Source organism: Manacus candei, unplaced genomic scaffold (assembly GCF_025592945.1).
Source record: "Manacus candei isolate 608988 ecotype Guabito, Panama unplaced genomic scaffold, ASM2559294v1 h1tg000081l, whole genome shotgun sequence".
Taxonomy (NCBI): domain Eukaryota; kingdom Metazoa; phylum Chordata; class Aves; order Passeriformes; family Pipridae; genus Manacus; species Manacus candei.
Window position 1 is genome coordinate 342,814 of NW_026138129.1, and position 18,462 is coordinate 361,275.

At 40.7% G+C, this 18,462-nt stretch overlaps 1 protein-coding gene across 3 annotated transcripts in view; it reads left to right on the plus strand.

Annotated features, from left to right (window-relative positions):
• The first annotated feature begins 788 nt into the window (after nt 1-788).
• The window catches only part of THBS2 (thrombospondin 2), a 34,009-nt gene continuing 16,335 nt past the window's right edge, over nt 789-18,462 (plus strand). For 2 of the 3 annotated variants that reach the window (XM_051811131.1, XM_051811129.1), the window contains exons 1-13: nt 789-969; nt 2,107-2,181; nt 3,108-3,664; nt 5,143-5,227; nt 10,232-10,425; nt 11,219-11,359; nt 11,610-11,706; nt 12,900-13,070; nt 13,883-14,059; nt 15,430-15,603; nt 16,047-16,174; nt 16,280-16,432; nt 17,483-17,701. In XM_051811131.1, the coding sequence (XP_051667091.1) occupies nt 963-969; nt 2,107-2,181; nt 3,108-3,664; nt 5,143-5,227; nt 10,232-10,425; nt 11,219-11,359; nt 11,610-11,706; nt 12,900-13,070; nt 13,883-14,059; nt 15,430-15,603; nt 16,047-16,174; nt 16,280-16,432; nt 17,483-17,701 (2,178 nt within the window). In that variant the 5' untranslated portion in view covers nt 789-962. Of the gene's footprint in view, nt 970-1,256; nt 1,316-2,106; nt 2,182-3,107; nt 3,665-5,142; nt 5,228-10,231; nt 10,426-11,218; nt 11,360-11,609; nt 11,707-12,899; nt 13,071-13,882; nt 14,060-15,429; nt 15,604-16,046; nt 16,175-16,279; nt 16,433-17,482; nt 17,702-18,462 lie in introns of those variants that run through there. The other variant, XM_051811130.1, reaches the window with a different exon arrangement.

Consider the following 18,462-nt stretch of genomic DNA (forward strand, 5'->3'; position numbering starts at 1 on the left):
CACCTCAATATCCTTCCTGAGCTGAGGGGCCCAGAACTGGACACAGTACTCGAGGTGTAGCCTCACCAGCACTGAGTACAGGGGCAGAATCACTTCCCTGGACCTGTTGGCCACACTGTTCCTGATCCAGGCCAGGATGCCATTGGCCTTCTTGGCCACCTGGGCACACTGCTGGCTCATGTTCAGCTTCCTGTCAATTCAAACTCCCAGGTCCTTTCTGCCTGGCTGCTCTCCAGCCACTCTGTGCCCAGCCTGTAGTGCTGCATGGGGTTGTGTTTATTCCAGCAGCCGTGCAATTTACAAATAAAAAGGATAAAAGTGATAGGGAATTGAGCCCTCGGGAAGGCTGGGTTATGTTGCGGTGGCGGCAGGAGCACTGAGCTCTCAGCCGTCAGGGTGCCGCTAAGTCCCAGGGGGAGCCAGGACAGACGAGAGGGGCCGAGGACGCGCTTCCCGCCCGCGGGAACCGGGATCGGACGCTCCGACGGCGGGTCCCGGCCGCGCTCAAGTCCCCGCTGCCGGGGCCTGGCGCCGCCTCCCGGGGGCTGCTCCGCGCCGGGGCGGCCGCGCTCGGGCCCCCGCCACACCGACTCGGGCCACTCCCGCCCCTCCGCGCCGCTCCGCTCCCCGGGGGGAGGCCACGGCCGCTCTGCCGGCCTCCCGCACCGCCCCTGCACCGCCCGCCGAGGGCGGGCCCGGGCCCGCGATGGCCCCGCAGGTAGCCGAGGTGGGGAGGGGGCGGTGGGGGGTTATGTCACCGCCGCGGAGGGGCGAGCCTGGGGCGCGCCCCGGCGCCGCTGATTGACAGCGGGGCCCAGCCCGCAGCCCATAAAGGCAGCGGCGCGGGGCGCGGGGCCGCGGAGGGACTTGCGAGGGCGGCAGCGGTAGCATCAGCATCGCATCGCGCTCCACTCCCCAGCGGCCTCACCCCGGCAGAGCCCCAGCGCACCGTCGGCTCCCCCATGCCAGGTGAGGCGCAAGGCGGGGAGGTCCCGTGCCCCGCCGCGAAGGTCCCGGGGAGGGCCAGGGAAGGCGGCGGGGACTGCTCCGCCCGCCGCCCGGTCGGAGCTCGCCGTGGGCTGCCGCCCGCGCTGCCGCCCCCGCGGGTGTTTGGGGAGCGGGATGAAGGGAGCGGCCGCGGGCAAGGGGCCGGGGGGCGGTGTGCGGCACCCTCGCTGCCCGCAGCAGCCCTGCCCGCCTCCGTGCCCCCCGTCCGGGCAGGGACCGACGGGGAGCCGCTGAGTGCGAGAGGGGAGGCAGGCGTCCTGGCGCCTGACGGTAGTTGGGTGTAGCGGTGGTACCCTGGGGATGACAGGTAATAAGGATTCCCCGTGGGACAAAGAGAATGCAGACAGTAAGAGGTGGCGGTATCCCTCAGTCCTTATAAAAATTTGTGGAGTTGGCAGTGCTGAAGTGATTTGGCTGTATCTGGAGGACTAGATGCCTGTGCATTCCGGGGAATGCTTCTGCTCCATTCATTGCGAGTGCAGACACATATGGAAATGCAATTATGTGGCTTATAACTGCATAGTGCCAGACGGCAAAACCAGCATCACATTAAAAGTCACTTTATGGATGGGTATGGAGAATTGCATGAATGAATAAGTTATATATAGACATATATACACACACACACAAGAAAGAAAAGTTTTTATGCTGGTACTGAAAAGTACCCCTATTACTCAGAACCAACGTCTAGTGAGATCCCATTATCCTACAAGGATTTTTACCTGAATGTTGTGCTCCAAAGTAAAGGTATAGCTAGCAATATGCTGTATCTCCTGTAGTATCATCTGGTCTCTGCCAGCTACTGAAATTTTGTGGAGAAAATAATAATGTGTATTTCTGTACTTCTTTCCTTTTTTTTAATTAAAGGCATTTAGATAAAATGGAGCTTTACCATCTATAATTCCTCTTCACTTGATGTCGTTTTATTTCTAACATCAAAAATAGTCCCAAAATTAGTATTAAAAGAATCAGACAAGATAAAAATTATGACTTTATATGTATAGTTGCTGTTTATGGCATTTCATGAGGTAAATTAAAATATTTGAAGTTGATAAATATTATTTCTCTAATGCGTACTACATTTTGGTTTATTCATAGGAGTAATGCTGCAGAGGAGAGGGCTGTTGTGGCTTGCTGTCTTGATAACCCTGTGGGTTTCCTCAAATGCTCAGGGTAAGTTCTGACACTTCTTAACTAGATATAGAGTAACTTTCAAAGCTAAAAGTTGGTGTAAAATGTTGGCTTACCTGAGCTAGAATGGGCAAAGTAATCATAAAAGATTTTTTTAGAAGTGCCTGGATTAGTTTTGGTAGGCGTATCCTACCAGTGAAGGTTCTGCAATAAATATCCAAAAATTGCTGTCTTTAAAAATTATTGATCAAAATATATATAATCTCAGAAATAATTGCTATTATACTTTTCTGTGCAGTGGAACTGTATGGTGAAAGCAACATAAACAGAATCACTGAGTAGGATGGACATTTTAAAAAGACAAAGGTAGAGAAATAGACGTCTACAGACCAAATATAAGTAGAATGCAAATTGGCAGAGTGCCAGACCCTCATTTATGTCTGACTTCTTGGTTGGAATCTTTAAAAAACAAATTCCTTGCTTCCTGTTGTCACATAGCCACATGGATTCCCATAATTTGATTTTTATTAGCTGATAGGCAAAACATAGAAATTGCCTCAGCTTCCTTATCCATTCATATATATTAAAAATATTTAATGAATAAGTTGCTGCACACATCCATGTGTAGGCATATACATGGTATGCAGCATATATATACATATATCTACAAGTGTGTACTATATAGTGCTATAAAATATAAAGCCACGTTTGATTATATAATCAAAAGTATTTTTATCTGTACTTATAGAAGGAGAGAATTGTCATGTAGATGAAAATGACAGATAGAAAATATGATTCACTTGCATGCTAGTAGAAAAAGTTCTGTTTGTGGAAGTAGGAAAGTACTGTGTTTACTCTGCTGGTCCTTTCATCTGTCATATGATTGCAGTTACTGAGTATAATGTGCAGAGTTGTTTCTTGTAAAACTTTTTGTAGCCACATTGTCACATGCTGTTAACTTTTTTCAGATGGTGACAAGGAAGAGGAGACTACCTTTGATTTACTTCAAGTCAGTAACATAAACCGAAAGACAGTCGGAGCAAAAGTGTTTCGGGGTCCCGACCCCACTGTCCCAGCATATCGTTTCATTCGGTTTGACCATATACCTCCATGTAAACCAGAGAAATTAAAAAAGATTGTCAGACTAATACGACAGAATGAGGGCTTTATCCTCTCAGCCACCCTGAGGCAGGACAGGCAATCCAGAGGCACTATCCTTGCTTTAGAGGGTCCTGGCATCAGTGAGAGGCAATTTGAGATAATTTCCAATGGCCGGGCCAACACCCTGGACCTTATCTATTGGGTGGATGGCTTCCAGAATGTGATTTCCCTGGAAGACGTGGACCTTGCTGACTCACAGTGGAAGAACCTCACCATGCAAATAACAGGGGAGAACTACAACCTCTATGTTGGCTGTGACCTTATTGACAGCTTCATCCTGGAGGAGCCTTTCTATGAACAGCTGAAAGCAGAGAACAGCAGACTGTACGTGGCAAAAGGATCCATTCGGGAGAATCATTTCAGGGTAGGTGACCTGCAGAAGCTTAGGTCTCTAGTGAGGTAAGAAGGTAACTGCAAGTAGTTTGAGAAGATGCAATAGGCGCAGTTTTTTTCCAGCACCTCTTGGATTTGGTGGGGTCACAGGTGTTCTCAAGCAGACTTTCTTCAGAGTGTGTTTTCATTAGTTCCTGGGTCTGTATTCTGCGAATTTGGGGTTCCTGAAAGCAAAGGACTGGTAAAGCAAAGTCAAAGTCCAGGAAAAGTGTACAAAACCAATTTTTGGGCTTTCCTATGCAACCTTCCATTTTCTTTTCCAGATGTAAGACTCCTAGACATATTGCATTTTTGTGATGATTTATAGAATTCTTTGGAAATTTTTTGAAGAATTGTTTTTCCATTGAAATCTATCTATTCTAATCATAAAAGCACATCAATATTTTTATGTCTTATTTGAAAGAAGAAGAAAAAAATGAATTTTTAATGGAGCTGAAGTATGTGGTGTTGGTCCATTCCCTAACAGAACATCCTGGTTTGCCATTTTGAACATTTAATTTCAATTTAAATTGAAAAAAAAATTTAAAAGAAGACAAAATAAATAGAATAAAATGTTTTGATCAGCCCTGTGAATGAGGATGTTTTTCCTTTTGTGGAAAGCATTTAAAATGAAGCAATTATAAACTTTCTGGTTTTCCTGTCAAATGAAAGTTACCTTCTGCCTCATATAGTGATGTGATCTGGTGCAAGTGCTTTAAGGATGACATCTTTTTGCTGACAGCTGAAATCAAACTTGAACTCATGGCTTCAAAAATGTCAAAAAGGCTTTCTTTCTCATCATGTTGTGCCCTCTAGTTTTCAGCCAGAGCATGACATGCTGAAGTGGTTCCATGGGGTGACCAGTTCTGGCAAGGACATCAGAAGTTGTTGCCACAGCTTCTGTGACTAAATTTCTCCATCAGTTGTGCTTATAGAGTTGATTCTGAAGCTGTACTGTTAAGTTGGTTGCTGAAACAATCTGTTTTTCAGTTGTGTTTTTTTTTTGAGTTTTTTTTAAGTGAAATGGATACAGTCTGGTTTTATAGTGTTGTCTCCAGGCAGTGTCAGCACAATTGAGGAAGCAGTGAACTATGGTGCCTGGGAATAACTGGCTAAGGATGGAAGTGCAGTGGTGAAGGAAAGTTGGCTCTGACCTTATGATTAATGTCTTGTAGAACTACAGTCTAAAATTCACTGTGAAAATGGAGATTTGAGCTCATAGCAGATGATTACTTTTATAAGAACTTATTTCAGAACATACCTAGTTTTGTTGCTTTTAGTTCTGAAATTGTATATAACAGAACCATAAACACTTTTTTCTGTGTGTGTGAGGTTTAATGCCTTGTAGACTGTTAATATATTTACTTATAACTGAATCCAGTTAGTAGCATGGGAGTGAGACAGGTCAGTTATCAGTTACTCCCAAATTGATCCTACTGTTTTTAATTGATTTTTAAATTATTATTACAGGGTCTTTTGCAAAATATTCAGTTAATCTTTGATACTTCAATAGAGGATGTTCTGCATAAAAGAGGATGCCAGAGAAGCCAGTCAAGTAAGGCTTTTTTTTATCTTATTATACTGTTCAGTTGACTGAAAATTTGAAATGTCAGTGATGATGTATTATCCTAAAACAGATCCCTTTGAAATGAAAAAGAGAATGAATTGCTTTGTGGCGGTAATAGAAGCATATTTTTAGCTATCTTGAGATACCATTTCTACTCTCTAGACTACTGTTTTAGTTCATGTTGCTTAGGTTTACAACTTTGAGCCTCTTGTTTTTGAGAGAAAAGCTGTCGAACAAGAAATTAACAGAAATAGAAGGAAAAAAAGTGTATGTGTAAAAATATCTACATTCTTCAATGAGTTTTCAGTGATTCTTTGAGCACGAGACAAGTAATGTTGCTTCTGAATTCTGCTTCTGACTGTCAGTGGGCACATGAACTAGTCTGTCAGTTTTAGAGACACTGAATTCCTTGGCAGTAACTTCATTGACTGGAAAAGGCTTTGGGTTTGAATCCCAAAGTATTGTTAATCAAAACAACCTCAGGAAAATAAGAAATAAAAGGAAGAGATATAGGAAGCATGTATATGACAAGCTGACATGTTCTTTTTAGTCCAATTCATGCTGACCTCGCCAGGAGGGGAGGAGTGTATTGGAGTGTACACTCCTCTGTGTGTAGGAGTGTTTGGATTCCTCATGAAAGAATTGTGATTAATTGTCAAGTATGCGCTAAGTTTTGTACTGGAGCTCATGGAAGGTTCTGTCTGTTTTACTTCCCATTATCTGTAACTGACAAGAATCAGAGCTAACTCAATCTATCAGAGGAATGTGGTGGGTGCACAAGCCACTCAGGACTTCAGGGTTTTGTTTGAAGCTCTTGCCATCTGAAATGCCATGATTTTTGTCACTTTGCTAAAACATGTGACATAAAGCCAATCAGTTAAGCAGACTGAGCTCAATTTTTTTCATTGTTTGTGCAAAACCCAGAAATTAATCCATAGCAGGTCTTGACTCCTTTAAAGGGGGACAGAGTATTGAGATTTTGTAATAAAAACACTCTAGAAGGTATATAAATGTGTGTATGTGTGTATATATATATATATATATGTATGTATCTATAGGAGTGTGTATGCCTAGAAAAATTAACTGAGCTCTCTAGTCAGTTTTTAAATGTTGATAAAGAATCTTGATTATTTCGTGTGTTTCAGAGGTGTGTCCTGGTGCAGGATCTTAGTCACAAGTGTGATGGTGTGTTAGAAATGAGTCAAGTGGGCTAGAATGGAAGTGGCCTTAAATGGCACAGGCAAGAAGACGTGGCCTGATATTGGTGGCTGTCATCTTTCTCAGCCAAGCTGCTTTCTGTACTCAGAAATTACTTGGAACTACTGATTACTAGTTTTCAACTTTGTTAGTGGAAGTAAATGCTTAAGAAGCAGAACTGCTGTGGGAAAATTTAGGTCTAATTGTAGTCTGAATAAAAGGGTGGTTTCACAAAGGATACAGTTAGATAAGATATCCTTTGACATTTATCAGAGGAAACAAAAATCCTAGAAGTCAAGGCAGAACTTTGAGGACACATCCAGCAGTCAGAGGCAGAACAGTCTCATAAGTGGATGGGATCCCTAAGTGTAGGTGGATTGCAACAGGAAAGCCAGTGAAAGTCAATGTCTGGAAATCTTTTATATTATTATTGGTTGATTACCGCAAAGGGAAACAGTGTGACCAATGTTTTGAAATATCACTAAGCAGAAATGAGATATCACTATACTTCTACTATGAAGAGGAAGACTATGGGAGCCTAAAAGAATAATTTGAGTTCTGATACATACCTTAGGAGGAATTCTTATACTATTTAGCTGTTGCAGCTATAACCAACAGATAATATTTTCTTAATGTACTTTTTATCACATTTGTCAACTACCGAATTTTCAGACCCTATAAATGATACAGATTTGGATTTTTTGTTTTATCCTTCCTTGAAAGTATTTAGCAAATAGTTCAATTCACAGTATTTTTATTTTTGCTTTGCAACACGAAGAGAACATTACAAGATGGAAATTTCTTGTGCAGCAACAAAAAGAAAGCACACTGGCTTGAGGCCATCAAAATTACTTGAGAGGATTGTTATGTGCTTGTCTGATTTTCTGACATTTCCTATCCAGCTTAATTACGGAATCAAGAATGGGTAAGTTTGGAAGGCACCACAGTGGGTCTTCTGGTCCAATGTCCTTGCTCCATCAGAGTCATTCTAAAGCACATGGAGTATCTCCAGTGAGGGAGACACCACAACCTCTCTGGGCAATCTATTCCAGTTCACAGTCACCCGCACAGTAAAGTTCTTCCTCATATCCCAGTGGAACTTCCTGTGCATCCGTTTCTGCCTGCTGCCTCTTGTCCTATTGCTTGGCACTGCCGAGAAGAGCCTGGCTCCATCCTATTGACACTCACCTTTTAGATATTGACACTCACCTTTTAGATACTTACAGACTTTGGTGAGATCCCTCTCAGCCATGTCTTCACAAGATGGACAGGCTCAGATCCCTCAGCCTGTCCTTGTAAGGGAGATGCTTGAGTCCCTTAATTATCTTTGTAGCCCTCTGCTGGAACTGCTCCAGGAGCTCCGTGTCTCTCTTGTACTGAGGAGCCCAGAACTGGACACAGCACTCCAGATGTGGCCTCACCATGGCTGGGTAGGTGGGCAGAACAGTTCTTGTCTGTCCATCTCTCCAACCTGTTGATGTCCCTCTGAAGGGCTGCACAACTCTCTGGGGTATCAACCGCTTGTCCCAGCTTTGTGTCATCAGCACACTTGGTGAGGAGGCATCTACCTCTTCATCCAAGTCATTGATGAATGAGTTAAATGATACTGTGCCCAGTTTTGAACCTTGGGGGACACTGCTTGTGACAATTAGCACAGGTGAAAAACCATGGGTGCTGTGTTATTGACCACAAGGTACATATTTCCCCATTTTGATGGCCCACTCGTTGAGCTGAGGTATGGGCACAAAGATGCCATATTTATGTGTGAATGTCCTGTAACAGCAAGGCAGATGTTACCAATGAAGTGCTCTCAGCTTCGAGGACACAAAAAAGGGACAGGACTGTGTTTTTCCAATGTATCTTTCATCCTAATATGAGAATGTGAGGTATGGTGAAATGGTAGCTTGGGATTGCTGTTGGGTTGAGGGTAGGAAAGTATGTCTGTAGTGTGGTGGCAGCAAATCCTTTAGGCAGGATTTGTGTGCAGCACTGGATAGGAGAGATGACAAAAACATGCCTAAAAACATCAATAAAATCCCTTCTTGAGCTATATCAACAGAATGTCATTTGCATATGTGAAAGGATTCACATTTTGCTCTTCTGGTTTCTCATTTTAAAGATAATCATGTGGTCCTTAGGAAATTAGCAGGAAGCCAGCAGCAGAGAACTGATTTCCCAGTGTTCCTCAGGCATCTTATTTCAGTCACTGCCAAGTACCAGTAGGAAGTGTGGATTTAGTTCTTCTAACATAGTTTTGGTTTATGTTTCCTGCTGAGATTGCAGCTTTATTAATGTCCTCAGAATGTTCCGGTCAAGGCACACTCCATGTTGGCTTGAAAAATATGAAACTAATGACCTGAGAAGTGCTATGGGAGGATCTGAGAAATCTAGTGTTTCAATGTGGTAGGAAAATTACATTCTTTCCAGGGAATCAAAAAGCAGCTGAAGTAAACTGTTATGACACAGAATTCTGGTCTGCTGTGTGGTTTTCTCCCATCCTGTAAATGAAGCTGGACAATTATTTCAACTTTGGAAAACTGTGAATAATTTTTTGTAGACCTTGGCTAGTGGTAGATGCTTCATAGCTAGTTTAAAAGCACATCAAGCCAATAATTTTAACTATGGTTGAGAAGTAATCATTTAATGTCATATTATGGGTTAGTCCTTTGTTCTTTTATTTCTAGCCTTCTAAATGGATGAAGAGTACTTTGCTCCCATTTTCATTTCCTTTTGTATTTAAATATACACTTTACATTGCATGGTAAAGCGCCAAATCAAGCCCTTAAAATTTTGAAGCCTTGCCACCTTCTGTGACTTGTCAACACAGAATGGTATTGGGGTGTTTTGAATCATGTGCTTTATGACACACATTCCTATGCTGATTCTTTCTTTTTAAATTGCTATATCTTTGCTTGCCTTTTCTAGTTGGTAACCTCGAGCCATTCCAACATCACTAAATCTGGTAAATGTCTTTACTGAGAGACAGAGCAGTGTGGATTTCAGTATAGCTGATACCAAATTTGAGTGTACAACAGAGCACAGACTGTTTTATTTAGTTATCTATGTGATTTTTTTATTAATTAAAAATTATGCTTTCTGTTATACTATTTTTCAGAAATTTGCTGTAGACAAGGATGTCTTCTAAAATAGTATTAGAATATGTCCAGTTCTCCCTATATAATGCATGCAAGGTCCTGTTTTAATTACAGTTTGCCTGTTGGAAGACTGTTTGGAGTGACAGATCAAATATTCTGTCTGATTATTATAAGAGCACCAAGGCAGTGCAATATAGAGCAGCCCAAAGTCTGGTATAAATTGGACAGTGGCCCAAATGTCATCCGGGCCACTATGGAGTTTATGGACGGAACAAGGACAATACCTTTCTGCAAGAAGACTTTCTCCTGTGTTTTTGCATCAAGAAAATGTGATAGGTCATGAAAAAGTCCGAAACCTTTCACGTCTCTTGAGTAGATAAAATGGTTTTGCTTTTTTGATACTGTGTTCTTTCGTTAGCCTTCTTCTTAAATGAATGTGTTGCAGTGCCAACAGTTTTAAAGTGAAGGCCATGTGAGACACAGCTTGGCTCTTAATTTTGAAAAGAGAAAGCCTGTAATTGGAACCAGCTGACATCTAACCCCTCTCTTTTATTCATGGGTATAATAAGCATGAAGCTGTGCCAAAATAGATGTGTTTAAATCCTACCCATGGGTGCCAATCTGTGATTTCAGCAGGAATCTATAATCTGTGGAAGAACTTTGTATATGCTGCTCTTCCCTTTCCTTCTCTTGCTACCAGCTGAAGTGAACACCATCAATGAGAGCACTGAAATCCTTCACTTGAGCCCTGAGATCACAACGGAGTATGTGGGTGAGAAACCAGGAAAGGCTGAGTTCTGTGACCGCTCTTGTGAGGAGCTGGGATCAATGTTCACGGAGCTCACTGGCCTGCGCATTGTGGTGAACAACTTAGCTGATAATCTCCAAAAAGTGGTAGGTACCTGTAAGTCTGAAAAACTGAAAGAAGCCTGCTGTGAAGTGCTCTTTCCTCTTGCTTTTATGCCAGAGACAGTTAATAGAGATCTCTGTATTACGTGTTGGTATACCTACATGATGTAGAGGAGTCCTGTTTTCATTGTGACTAGTTATGCAGTTCTTGAGTATAGCACTTTAATGAAGGCTTGGTTTTCGTGGACTGGATTTAAAAGAGCACACACACATGCACTCGTACACAGGGGAAATCAATCCTCTTAAAGGTTACTGCAGGTTTGGAAATTGAAAGCTAGCAATCCCAGCCTTGCCTTTGTAGTGTTAAGGCATTGTTACCATGCTTATACCATTTATGATTACATCAGTAAGTGGCTACACAGGGTACTTAAACTGTAAGTAAATGCATGGGATTTTCATAGTTGAAGTAGATGGCAACATTTTACATAAGTCCACCCCTCTTCTTATTCTGAATCGGTTAATTATTTCTGAAGGAATTTTATTACTGTGCCATATGTCTCAGGACTAAAATCTTCTCATCTAAAAATGAGATATACTAGAGGAAAGCAAAACTTCTAAGAACAGATTTCCCTTAATATTGTGTGACTGTGTTTGTACCATTACTAGAGGAATTGCTATGCAGTATTATGATACTTGAGATCACCTTCTTCATGTACAGAAATATGTGAAAATATACATTTTTAATGGAAGAATTAAATCCAGTGGTGTCTCAATTTGTTTAGTTAAAACAATTTACTTACAAAATACTCAATTTGTTTTCATTTACTTCATCTTCTAGTCTGAAGAGAACCAAATTATGTGGGAATTGATTGGGCCTAACAAAACACTGAAGAACCAGTCAGTTTGCTGGCAAGATGGTCGTGTCTTTGCAGATAATGAAAGCTGGATTGTAGATAGCTGCACCAAGTGTACCTGCCAGGTAAGGTTTTGGAAACAGTCATCTTCTCTGTAGAAATGGATAGCAGATTTAATCCAGCTCAGCTGTGCAGGTCAGGTCATATTTACTCAGATCTTGTCCTGGACTTACTGATATTTATAAGAAGTAGTCTCCATGTCCACGACAGTTAAAACAAATCAAAGAATTTCCACACATGAAACTTTCCCAGATGCCACTTTCATTTGCCTCTTTATGTAAGCATAAGTCAGTAAGTTGATTTCTTTACCTGTAGGATTCTAAAATTGTGTGCCATCAAATCACCTGCCCAGCAGTCTCCTGTGCTGATCCATCTTTTGTTGAAGGTGAATGCTGCCCAGTCTGCTCTCACTGTGAGTATTTAGCCAAAGACAAAAAAAGTCTTTGACAATATTTAAAATCATTACTAGTGTTTTGGAAAAGTCAAAACGAGAAAGAGGCCAAGGCAGGTAAGATCAAATATAAAACATTTATATAAACAAAGATCAGATGAAGTAACCTGGCTTCCTGAAGTTACCTTCTGGAAGAGTTACTCTCTCTTCAGTGATTATATTGGTTGCTTAGAATTAAGCTGATAGCCTGCTTAGCTACTTTGGACACAAAACAGTAAAAGCATCCTTCTCCCCATTTGTGTTTTCCAAGGCTGGACATTCTGGTTTTTGTTGGTTTGTAGTAGCACTGTCTCCTACTGTTTCTTTTCCATACTACCTAATGAAAACAGACTAACATGTTAGGATGTCTTCTTAACTCCTTATGGAGGATGTTTAAGTTTCAGACCAGAAGTTTTATGCAGTTTGATGCAATATTTATTGAGTGCAAATTATTTTTTCTCTCTACTGTCATTCTGTTACTCTGTTTTATTTCTTCTCTGTCATATATTCTCTTTTTGGTGTATTGCTTTATGTATAAATCTAGACTACCTGGACAGTGTGCTCCACATTTGTGACAGCATCACAGACCATGAATTAGACTTTGGACTGACAGTAGTTTTAAGAACTTCACTAATTAATTGACTTCAGTGTGGGTTTATTATGTTTCACTTTGTGCCAGACAGGTCTGTTACAGAAGAAAATGGTTACTTAGAAGTTCTAAATAAAAATGCATCGTAATATACTTGGAAGGTTTTTTCCCCATTCAGAGCATAAGGTATATTCTTACAATGAGCTCTTAATCATGTTCACTGTTATCTAGTGTTCAAAGGTGAGACCACATCTGATCATACTGACCTATCTTCTGAAGTCAAAGGCAGCTGGGATTCGAGTTTTTGGCTCAGTCCATTCTAGAGATCAAATATTCTTCCTCTGGAGATCAGTGCCTTGTGCAAACAAACTGCATGCAAGTTCATAAAGATTCAGGATTCTTATCTGAACTAACCTCTCATATTAAATCATAGTTCCCTAACTTCAGTGGCAACTTGGGAAAACAAAAGTGGAAAAGGAGAGATCTAAATGATAAAGTCCATATTCTACAGAAAAAGAGAAGTGAAAATCTTCTGAATAGAGCAACTTTTGAAACTAGGCACTTTTTCTTACCTTTTGCTCTGCAGCTGATGACAGTGAGGAAGGCTGGTCACCGTGGTCAGATTGGACAAAGTGCTCGGTTACCTGTGGCTCTGGGACTCAGATGCGAGGAAGGTCATGTGATGTCACCAGGAGTGCATGTACAGGTCCGCACATCCAGACAAGGATGTGCAGCTTTAAGAAATGTGACCATCGAAGTAAGTAATAAAATTTCTCCCTTTTTAAAAGCTTTTTTGGACAAGCAAAACCAAGCTTAGACAGGACAGTACGTACTTAAACACTCATATATGCATAAAGTAGCTATGCTTAGATTCTGTGTCATCTTCCCCCTTTCATATAATCATCCTTTTTCCTGACAATTTAATGGGTATGTTCATTTTGGGCTCAACTCTGTTAAACAAAAAGATGGTGAGTGATCCTTTCTTCAGCATTATGAACTGGAGTCTCTTGTTCAAATTCAGTTTAGAAACAAAAATCATGATATACGGGGCCACATTTAGATCTGCCATTCATTCATGGTTATTGGCCCATTCCATTAGCTTAGTTGTGTTTAGGAATGCAATAATCATGGAAAAGTTTTGCAAAATATCAAACTGCTTTTATATTTAAGGCACTTAGAGGGATCATACTCCAGAAGTGTAGTTAATGCTGTTGCAGGTACCTGCTATATTGAGGCTAATATAGTATCCATGACAGTATCTAACAGCTGAAGCTGCTAGATGTCCAAATGTGCATTTTAAACAAGTATTTGTTTCATTGAAATGAGTTATTTTTTAAGTTAAATATCTAACATCAATTTTAGTCATATGTTGGTCACTGAAATTCCTAAGAAAGCTTTACTTGAATGCCTGAGCTGGCATGCTGGGCTTTGTAAATGACAGTGATGGAAAAGGGATTGGACATACATCAAATGTAGTGAGAGGCTCATTAGAAGGTTAACTTCACAAGTGAGTTTTTATTAGAGCTGCAAGTGGGCTATTTCCTTGAGTTTTGCACTTTTCTCTGACAGTACGTCAAGATGGTGGCTGGAGTCACTGGTCTCCCTGGTCTTCCTGTTCAGTTACCTGTGGAGTAGGAAATATCACCCGCATCCGCCTCTGCAATTCTCCTATTCCCCAGATGGGTGGGAAAAACTGTGTAGGAAATGGGCGTGAAACAGAGAAGTGTGAGAAGGTTCCGTGTCCAGGTATGTCTGTGGTCTTGAATCAAAAATGATACAATAATATTCCAGCTGAATTTCTTCTTTATTCAGATCTAAATTACAGTGATTTTCTGTAGCAGAAAATTTAATTCTGGCTTATGAGTTAAATAGTACAAAAAGGTGCTTTGAAAATGAAGACAACAGTGCAGTCAGAGATTTTGTAAATGTTCCAAGCTATAATTTGGCTTTAAATAGTAAGAGTTTGAGAAATTTTCATTTTAGCAATTTATCTCTGCATATCCAAAAAACCCCCACTTTCTATCTAAAAGGAAGCTGTCACTGTACTTGTTAAGAACAGATACAGAGTCCCCCAGTAGTCAGGCTTCTTTGGAAGTATGCATACATAATTTACACATAGTCACCACATTCAGTTGTTATTATAATTCTTTCTTACTCATCTACACTTTTAAACCTTTTTAGAGACCATTCATTCCACTCACTGTCGCTTTCCTTTCATGTCATTTTCCCTCACTTTTTTCTCTTTGTATATCTACCTTCAGTCCTTCCTTTCTTCAGCCTTTCCTTTCTACTAACAGGGTATGAGCTTGAAACTGATGTCAGGCTTCAAACCCAATAGTACTTGGGTTTTTGAATAGCTAAAGTACAAGTGTTTTTGAATAGCTAAAAACACTTCATCTATTTTTTGATCTATCTATGCATGTGAAGTTAGTGAAAGTTTGTTTAGTTAAGGACGCATACCATTGTCTTTATGTTTGGATTTTTTTTCAGTACCAAGCACAAACAATTTGATTCAAAGATGTTTGTATTTCAAGAAAATTCAGAATTGATGACAACAGGATCAGTAGAATTTTACCAATATAAAACATGCAGAAGCATCATTGAAATTAATTATTTATACTGAACCAAGAAGTACTATTGAAGATATACTGACGACTGTATTACAAAACAAGAATAATAGTTGCAACCTTACTGAGCAAAACCCTATTGTTGCCTTAAAAAAAAAAGCCATAGATCTCATATTTGACTTGGAAGAAGTTTTATCCTGTGGTCACACCTTGCTTTCTGTACAAAGTGAAAACTTAGCAGGGAGCTTTGAAGGCATCATACTGGTTCTGATCAACTTAAATAGAAATACACCATGCCAGTTGGCATGGCATGCTGTCTTTATTTATTGGCCAAAAAATGCCTATAAAGCAGTTGGGTATTTTTCATTTGTTTGTTTGTTTCTGAAATACTGCTATCTCAGTGCAAAGCTCTGCCAGCATCTTTCTATGTACATGGTGAGAAACTGTCTCCAGTTTCTCCAGGGATCTGAAGAAAGAGTTGTTGTCATTGGCACCAAATGTTGTCCCTGCTGTACTGCCTGTGATGCTCTTCTCTTCTGCATCTCTTAGTGAATGGCCAGTGGGGTCCTTGGTCTCCGTGGTCTGCCTGCACTGTTACCTGTGGAGGAGGAATTCGGGAGAGGTCTCGCCTCTGTAACAGTCCAGAGCCACAGTATGGAGGAAAACCATGTGTGGGAGATACCAAGCAACATGATATGTGCAATAAGAAGGATTGCCCAATTGGTTGGTATTTAGTCATTCGTTATTCAGTCTGAATAGTTATTGATGCTGTTATTTCTATAACAGGCAATTATGAACTGACACTACAGAAATCCACTAATTATACCTTTGTTTCAGTAAAGGATATTTAACTATTTTGGGTGCTGTTTAGTGGAATTTTATATATATTCTTGATACTGACTTTTCCTGAACAAGTGTTCATTTCTGAAATAGGAATTCAATATGCTCTAATGTATTCAGCTGGATGTAGCAATCTGTAGTCTTTTCATATTAAATCAATAGTATATTAAATGCACTTAATAACCCTAATTCTAAGGGTTTTTGTAAGAGTCTGTTGCATCAGGTGTCATTTAAGCTAGTGAACAGAGAATATCTGTTTCTTAAATGAAGTTTTAAATGCCTTCTATGCTCCTTACTTAATTTACACTTTTGTGTGTCTTTGCCAGATGGGTGTTTGTCAAATCCTTGTTTTCCTGGAGCAGAATGCAGCAGTTACCCAGATGGGTCTTGGTCATGTGGGCCATGCCCAGCAGGATACCTTGGCAATGGTACTGTCTGTGAGGATCTTGATGAGGTATGGACTTGTTTCCATTAACATTAGGAAATCACCGTGAAATTTTCATTATCTAGGAATTACGCAGACATCTAATTGTTTTCCTCTTTGTTTCTTTACCTGCAGTGTATAGCTGTGTCAGATGTCTGCTTTAAAGTGAATCAGGTCCATCGCTGTGTTAACACAAATCCAGGTTTCCACTGTTTGCCATGTCCTCCACGCTATAAAGGAAGTCAGCCTTATGGAGTAGGGCTGGAAGTTGCCAAGACGGAGAAGCAAGTAAGTGATGTTGAAGAGAATTTAATGGCTTTGAAACTGAGTAATTCTCAACTGAATATATCTGTTAATGACAGCATATGATAGACTTGAATACCAGACAAAAAGAACCTGAGATAGATAACTGCTGTTCCAGAGTATTTTTGATTTGAGTAACAAAACACTGAATTTGGGGTTGGACTTTGTAAGGATTTTGTTTTCTCTAGACATCTGCGCAGTTTCACCAAATGAGTTTAAAATTCCAGGAGCAAACATTTCCCTGCTTTCACTGGGGTGTGTATACCTATTCTGGAGATTGGAAACTGAAGAATTGGGATTGTCTTCATAACTGTACCACTGTTAATGTCGATGTCATCAGACCTATATGTCTGACATTCTTGATCCCTCAATTCCATTGGGCCAAAGCCTGTCAGTGGTGAAAGACAGTAAGAAGAGGAAGTGACACTGAAGACTGCAGTTAGATAGACAAAACAAAAACATTAAAATGGATATGATGGGATGCCTTCTCTTTGTTGCTGTTGAATCAGTCTGTGGTTCGCTCAACGTATGAAGTCTACATGTGAAACATCTGCGTAAGATTCACAGATACTGTCAAGAAAATAAGCAAAGTGATAGGAAAGAGGTAACAAAAACTTAGTGGAGGTGAACATGAGAATTCCTTAGGGTCTCTTTGATTTAAGAAAAATAAGAGTCCTTGCATACTGTCAGGCAGAACACTGAAGGAAAGAGGTGAGAACTGTCTACTTTCTGTTGCAGTTCATTTCTGGGGATTAACAACATCTGGAAGAAGGCAGATAGAGTTCTGAAAGTGTTAATCACTTTAATTGCTTTTTTAATAATGTCCACATTTTCCTGTGGTTTTTTTTAAATTATTTTCATTGTACACATTTGCTGGAGTTGTGAACTGACAGAACAGTATGATTTACTAATCACAATTAAAACAAAATTGCTGTCATCAGGCCTCTAAATAACTGGCTTGATTTTGATGAAGGTGAGGCACACACAGCTGGCTGTGAATATCAAACTTCAGTGAATATGCTCTATCTTTTATAGGTCTGTGAACCTGAGAATCCATGCAAGGACGAGACACACAGCTGCCATAAGTCTGCTGAGTGCATCTATCTGGGCCATTTCAGTGATCCAATGTACAAATGTGAATGTAGGACAGGTTATGCTGGCGATGGACGCATCTGTGGTGAGGATTCGGATTTGGATGGCTGGCCTAATAATAACTTGGTCTGTGCTGCTAATGCAACATACCACTGTGTGAAGGTAAGTGAAAAAGGTTGATAAAATGCCATGTGATAACAATATTTTCTTTTTCCTAAACAATTGTGAGTAATGCTTTTAATTCATGAAGCCGGTGGTTGCTTTCGTTGACTTTTGACTGTTACAGCATGCTCATTTTCTAGGAGATGCTGTGAAATGTGTATTCACTTAATCCAGTGAGATCTAGTAAGGGATTCTCAGAATTAAATCCAGAGTCCTCTGCTTTGGATTTCTTCCTACTCAGAATACACGGAAGACTGGGATCCTTGTGAATAGAGTTAGCACACCCAGCAGGAGCTGCCTAAAGCATGGGCGTGGAGCACACAGCTAGTGAACACCAAACAGGAATCTCTGGGCCCCAGGTTGTTGTGAAATCCCACCTGCAAGGCTTTTAACAAGACACAGCCACGTAAGGGCTACACTTCAAAATACTTTCTTGAACTACCCCTTCCTTTTAAAAGAGTTAAGCAGACCACACTCTGTGAAAACTGGATTCAGAGCGTGAGGTAATTTTTGACAATAGGACCCTAAGAGAGGAATGAATATGAATAGTTGGACAGAAGAGTTCTCCTTATTGCAAAAGCTCAGGGGGAGAGGATGGGAGATTCAGCCTCTTTCACCCTTCAGAGATGTGAAGTCCTAACTCTCACCCTCCCCTAGAGAATGACCTGCCTGACACCACTGGCTCTACACCTAGATCTTGTTGTGCAGCTGTGCAACTGTAGTGAAAAATGAAATATTACTACACCAAGGAGAAAATAAGC